Genomic DNA, 6,402 nt, shown 5'->3' with positions numbered 1-6,402 from the left:
AAAAGAAAAATTGCGAAGCCACTGAACATTTAATGGCTATTGTTCGGCAAGAAATTGCTAGCTGAAGTTAACACTTTGGATTTTAACTATCTTTAAACGTGAAGTTCGGCAGTATAGGTAACTTTGCGAACAAACCGAACTTTGATCACACTTGGGTTTTTACCAAATTTCAATCTTAAAGTTCGGCTACAAACTTTGTGACTCGACTGAACCGAACATGACACCGTAAACTCTATTTTAAAAGTTCAGCTACATGTTCTGGAATCTATTTGTCGAACTAAGAAAACCTCCATTAAAGTTTAGTTCGGCTACCTGCGTCTTCGGAGAAATTAGACTTCCAAATATGTTCGGCTACCCGCTTTTCAGATAATGTAGCTTAATTCATTTGACCTAGCCGATATCTACTTAAATTTTTACATTTTTAGAAAAATTTTGACCAATTCAAACAACATTAACTAAGTTTGAAGCATACCTGAGTATCCAAATACTCTTCCTCTGATTGTGGCTCATAAAAACCATCATGAGTTTGGGGTAGAATGCAATCACCATCTAATAAATAACTCATATCTGGATCGTTGTGAAGATTAACGAATATTCTAGGAGAGAAAGGAGAGGAAAATTCGGAGGAGCTATGATCATCACTTGAATCACTCAATTTATATTCATGAAACTCAAAATAATGTTTTTTCTCCGCCTTCTTCTTCAACCAGTTAACTTAACTTAATCGTTACACTAACTAATCATCGCACAAAATTAATCAAGAAGGGTATTTTTGGTATTAATATAAATAAATAAGAGGTGGCTTAGATTTACTTCAAAATATCTTACCCAAAATAAAACAATGGTTCCAAAAAATAACCACGGTCCCCAAAATTCGTTCTAAGAAAGAGTGAGGAGAGGGCCAAACACTTAATTCCCATTACTTCCAAATTCGTTTTCCTGTTTTTCTATGGCAAGATGATCATTTTCTTCTGCAATCATGTTGTTTACATGGGAGAGCGAAAATTCACAGCTGTTATAACTTGTTCCTTTTTCTATAACAAAGAGCCGGAGATGTTTATACACATCTTCAGTTGAGTCTTGAACAAATGAAAACAGAACAAAAAACGATTGAAACTCAAAGCTCGTCAGTTGAGTCTTAAACAAATGAAAACAGAATAAAAAACGATTGAAACTCAAAGCTCGTTAGTTGAGTCTTAAACAAATAAAAACAGAATAAAAAACGATTGAAACTCAAAGCTGACGTATTTTCTATGAATCTACTTCATGATACCAACTGACTAGGAAACAACAAAAGAACTAAATACATACAGAGTACGGAAGCCATGTATAAAGCTTACAAGTAGATATTCAGCCACAGGAAAGACGTGGGAGGATAACAAACAACTGAAACAAAGGCGAGTCAAGATGAGCAATTCAGACATACCATTTTACTTTATTTCTCTCTTTTTCATAATATTTAGTAGGTAATTTTACACGTTTTAACCAAAACATGGAAAGTTCATGGCCAAAGAAAACCTCACTACTGACTAAGGATTTGGAGCCAGTGTTGTGTTTGAGCTAGCATAGACTGAATTCTCATACTTGCCATCCCTTCTGTAAATCATTACCAACATAAGCTTCATTACAAAACCAAAAGAAAACAATATGGAATTTAACTAGACCAAAAAGAAAGCATCTCAGAATGCCAGGGAATAGAAGTCATTATAAACTTCAGACTCGCCTGGGTAATCGGGTTTACGGTTCAAAGTTCTTCAGAGCTATGAAAGAATCTGAAAATCTAGGTTATTCTCTAGAATCTATTAAATATCTGAAACATGTTTCTAGTCCTAAAACATTTCTAATGTAAGAAATTAACTGTGTAAAGGGATATATAGTAGACAGCAAATTCTTAGTTCTGATACATTATGTATCAGGAAATGACAGGACTGAAGGCGTCTCTTTGGGGTTCTTTTGTATGTCTTTTTTTCAGAACAAGAAATCCTATCAAGGGACAAACGAGATGCGGAGCTGAGAGACTGAAAACAAGAAATGGACTGACCTGCTTTCTGCTGCGGTGGGAATGAAAAGCTCCAAGTCTTCCTTGAAAGGCTGGAAAACCAGGTCTAACTTCTCACTGGTTACCTCCTCCAAAGAAGCTGGGTTCCACTGCCATAAAAAACTTGCGAAGTAAAAAATACAGGGGGGAGTGAAAAGTAAAAACATACGTGATGAAGAGAGAGAGAAAGGGGTACCATCGGGGAATTGTCTTTGTCAATTGTCAAGGCTCTAATACCCTTTTTCAAGACCAAAAACAGGAACAATGTGTTGAGTAACTCAGGCAAAAAGGAACACTTTATGCCAAAAACTCAAGTATTAATGCATACACTTAAAGTGGAAAATAATATACTAGCTTATATTCTACCTCATAGAGGTCGCCAGATATTAATTTTCTTAGTATGTTAATTGTGAGCCTGAATTCCTTCTTCAGACACTCGGGTAGAGTTTGCTCCCTTCCTTCTCGAACCTGAAAGGAATAATATTGTTTCGAAGGGATGATCTACAAAAGAACTTATAATAAAAATAGAAATTTGACAATGATAGACAGGGACATAAGTGAAGGGAAAAAGAGAATTAACAAATTAATTGTGGTGAGACAAGGAAATTTAATGATTAAAAATGAACTGTAGACCAAAATCTGGATAATATATGGAAATTCTCCGTGATGAATAAGGTCATCCACTGTAACTAACTCTAGGCGACACTGTTCCAGTTTTTGTCATGCATAATCAGCCACAAATTGTGAGACAAAATGAAGTTTTGAAGTATAAGCTGCGAGTATACCGATCTTAATGTTATTTTTAATCCTGTTGGGGCCGATCTCTTCAAGCCCTTAAGCACTGCAGGAATCCATTCATTTTCTTCATTCTTTGCCTCAGATTCCTTAAAAAAAAAAAAAAAAAAAAAAAGTTTAAGAACACCACATGATTGAGGGGAACCCTGTTGCCCATCAATTAAATTATGGCACAAGTTCTTCCCCTTCTCATTGGCCAAGAGAATTATGCCCCAAATACACTTACTTCTGTGTTCACTACATCCACCACTTAGCTAATGAAAGTGTTAGTACATGTACAGTGTGTGTGCAAAGAATTGGTATCCCTTAAGATATATGTCTATACTTAGGGTCCAAAATAGATCATGTAAATGAGATAAACGTGTGAATCTTGAGAACTGATATTTGTAGGTTATTCTGCAAAACAATTTTTCCTGCATTGGGTTATTTCAAGTTTCTATACAAGTCTGATGAAAATACCATAAATCACAATAAACCAAAATTCATTTTCAGACTCACTTCTGATGATCTCGATGCAGTTTTATGCATCTATTAGACTGAACTAGTTAATGATGTGCAATCAAAAAAAGAAACAAAATTATTCATATCAAATTTTTTCTTCGAAGGAAACTTGTCAACAGGGCTATACTAACATTTGTTAGCAGCTCATTGTAGTGCATATGCATCATTTGATGAAAATCAGTAAATTACGGTTGCATTAATGCACAGAAACTATGTAACTAGTGTACTGTATAAACAACTAGTCTCATCGGTACTCGTGTCCAACAGGTGGACACTGCAGTGGGTGCTGCTTATCCATTATCCTCTAGGGTTTCACAAAAAGCCCAGAGAACATGGAACAGAATTAGATCATTCTAACATTTGAAGAGTGTCTTTCACCAATTATTTCTAACGCCCAGCTATGTCTACTCAGGCCATGACTGTTTTTTCCTCTCCTTTCTCAACCTATTTATCCTCAGCAGTGTCCCAACATCTGGTATCGGACACCAACAATCACACCCGTATAGTTACCACATTAGACAGAAGGTGGAGAGGTTGAGAGTCAAGATTAAGGTAAGCCATGATGAGATGGAGTTTACTGAACTTACGAATGATTCAAATATCTCCTCTAGTGACCCCTTTGAGAAACACTTGTCAATCGTTGCCTGCCTGCAAATATTTTACAGCATTATGGTGCTATCCCAAAAATCTTGATATTCAATGACAACAACAATATTTGTGCTCAAGGGGGAAAAAAAGAAAGGAAACGCAAAAAAATATAAACAAACACAAGTTCCGTCGACTCATTTCTGTACTTGTTTAAGATGCTGCCTGCATCAGGTTTAACATCTAAGGAGAATTCTTCAATCACTGATTTGACTGCGTGTTCTTCTCCTAAATTTAAATCTATCAGGCGCTTCTCAAGCTCAGGCAATTTCTGCAATAAATGCAACTGATGTCAACCCCTAACAACCTTAAAGCAGCCATAAACTAAGTATTTGACAATGAAAATACAACAACTCGAAAGAGGGGGTTAAGATTCAGAATATAGTCTCAAACATGCATTCACCTTGGTAGGTGCTACAATTTGTTATATGTTTAAATACACTGTTTTTCTCATACACAAGTAGCACAACTACAGAATGACATACACGAAAGACTAACAAGTTTTATGGAAATGCAGTTATATAACTTATATAACTGCTCCGTAGAAGTGTTTACTCACAAGCCTGCATGTATATAAGAGCTTGCTCAGGCAGAAAATTCAGAAATCAGGGAATCAAAGTTAGAGAGACGGATAACTAGAAGAAGGAAAAACAATGTTTAACCCTCACCTCGGAAAGGACATAATGAGTGGCAAGACCCACTGAAACTAACTCTATCCCGTTAAGTCGAGCGCCTGTTAAGGCCAAGTATTCACCTGCAGATTTCACTCCTAAACATCAGACAGGCACTATAAATTCAATAATAAAACTGATCCATCATTCAAGTTTCAACAATCAAATTCTCACCCAAAGACCCAGGGAGACGAGAAAGAATGTAGGAGAAACTGCAATCAGTGTGAAATCCTATACTTGCTTCTGGCATTGAAAAAATCTGCAGAGCAATAATAAGGAAATGGTATTATGTCATAAATAGCAACTTCAAAAGAAACTCCACAAATATATTGGTGGCAGAGGAAAACATGAGGCACCCATACAAGATATACAAATGAAAATAAAATCAAGAAAGTTGGAAAATTTGATTAAGAAGAAGGCAATTTGACTCATGATTGTGATATTTGAAGAAGCATGACATACACACCGTTTTTTCTGTGACTACTGAGAACTTCATTGGGACCATCAGTGATGCACCTCCACCCATTGAGAATCCATGAACAAGAGCCACCTGGAGGAGCGTAAGTTGCTCAATTAGTGAACTTACAAAACCAAACCAACTCTAGCTAATTGCGTGAATGTATTGCACTTGAAAATCGAAATCAAAAGAGTACCTGGGTTTTTTTTGTAGGTGTGATTGTGATAACACAGCCAATACATCCTGTACACAACCTCAAGGCATGCATCATCTGCAATAACCCCGTGTTGTTTTAAATGTTCTCAAAGTTTGCTCTCATAACGAACACAGAAAAACTAGTTCAGATGGAAGCAACAAATTCTGATTTCTTACACGAATCCCTTCCATCATAAAACACTTTTAAATCCCCACCAGCAGAATAAGCACGTCCATTTCCCTGAAAAAGATTGATGATGGCAACAAAGAAAAGATACACATAATTTTATTTAAAGCACGTTTTCCCAAAGAAGAAGATCAAGACCAAAATCGGTTATAAGAAGAAATGTAAACCTGAATCCAAAACCAACCTTGAATAAAACAAGCTCAACGTTATCATCTTTCTCCCATTGCTCTAGAGATTCAGCTAGCAGGGAAACCTAGAGGTGAACAAATCAACGAATCAATCAAATACAAAATAATGAATGTGTAGGGGATTATTAGAGAGGATTGTGAATTTGATAAAGCTAATTAATTAACATACCACTTTGGGTGAGATGACATTCAATTGACGAGGTCTATTCAAAGTGATCAATCTCACATGCGTGTTCGCATCTTCTCTAAGAACAACCTAAAGACGGCAAATGAAGTAAAAATAAGGACATTTTAAGGGGTTGGTTAGTGATGAATTACAGAGAGAAAGCAGTACCTCTCCTGTGCCATTGGAACAACAACAATCTGTTTCTTTTCAGTAAACAAAACCACAACTATATTTCTGATACCAAACCAATGATAAAGGGAATTGATCAAGACAAGGAAAACATTTTCCAGTTTGTTTTATGTGGTTTTTTGTAGCCCCAGCACTAAACTGGTACTCCCATTAGCAGTGTCGAACAAGTGGGATCTCTTCTTTAAAACTAATACTATTTTTTAGTTCAGAGTCTTGAGACTTGAGAGTAGAGGTGATTGAGACTTATCGGGGATAATTAGGTTGGTTGGTATTAAAAGTTAAGTTTTGAAAAGAAGTCGAGTATTAAGTGAACATACGTACAGGCTACAGCTAACCTCGGAGAAGATTCCATCAAAACAAAAAAAAAAAC

The 6,402-nt window shown here is 36.1% G+C and overlaps 1 protein-coding gene across 1 annotated transcript; it reads right to left on the bottom strand.

Moving 5' to 3' along the window:
• Window positions 1-940: 940 nt before the first annotated feature.
• LOC113273357 (3-hydroxyisobutyryl-CoA hydrolase-like protein 5) lies at window positions 941-6,183 on the bottom strand. The gene is made up of 17 exons (XM_026523093.1): window positions 6,178-6,183; window positions 6,065-6,077; window positions 6,012-6,016; window positions 5,847-5,933; window positions 5,674-5,742; window positions 5,480-5,543; window positions 5,309-5,378; window positions 5,117-5,204; window positions 4,825-4,909; window positions 4,648-4,733; window positions 4,129-4,250; window positions 3,922-3,982; window positions 2,824-2,922; window positions 2,405-2,506; window positions 2,235-2,276; window positions 2,042-2,148; window positions 941-1,596 (listed from the first exon to the last, which is right to left on the bottom strand). The coding sequence occupies exons 1-17, from the start codon at window positions 6,181-6,183 to the stop codon at window positions 1,530-1,532; spliced, it is 1,173 nt and encodes a 390-aa protein (XP_026378878.1). The 3' UTR covers window positions 941-1,529.
• Between the last annotated feature and the right edge of the window lie 219 nt (window positions 6,184-6,402).

Source organism: Papaver somniferum, chromosome 4 (genome assembly GCF_003573695.1).
Source record: "Papaver somniferum cultivar HN1 chromosome 4, ASM357369v1, whole genome shotgun sequence".
Lineage (NCBI taxonomy): Eukaryota > Viridiplantae > Streptophyta > Magnoliopsida > Ranunculales > Papaveraceae > Papaver > Papaver somniferum.
The sequence above is the reverse complement of the archived record's forward strand: the minus strand, read 5'-3'. Positions and strand labels throughout refer to the sequence as shown.

Bases quoted from the DNA above. Each gene is read 5' to 3' on its own strand.
- LOC113273357 (XM_026523093.1), bottom strand. The intron at 4,251-4,647 runs GTGAGGGTTAAA...CATTTATTGCAG, and splicing joins CTCATTATGTCCTTTCCGAG to AAATTGCCTGAGCTTGAGAA. The intron at 2,149-2,234 runs GTACCCCTTTCT...TTTTTATGGCAG, and splicing joins ACAAAGACAATTCCCCGATG to TGGAACCCAGCTTCTTTGGA.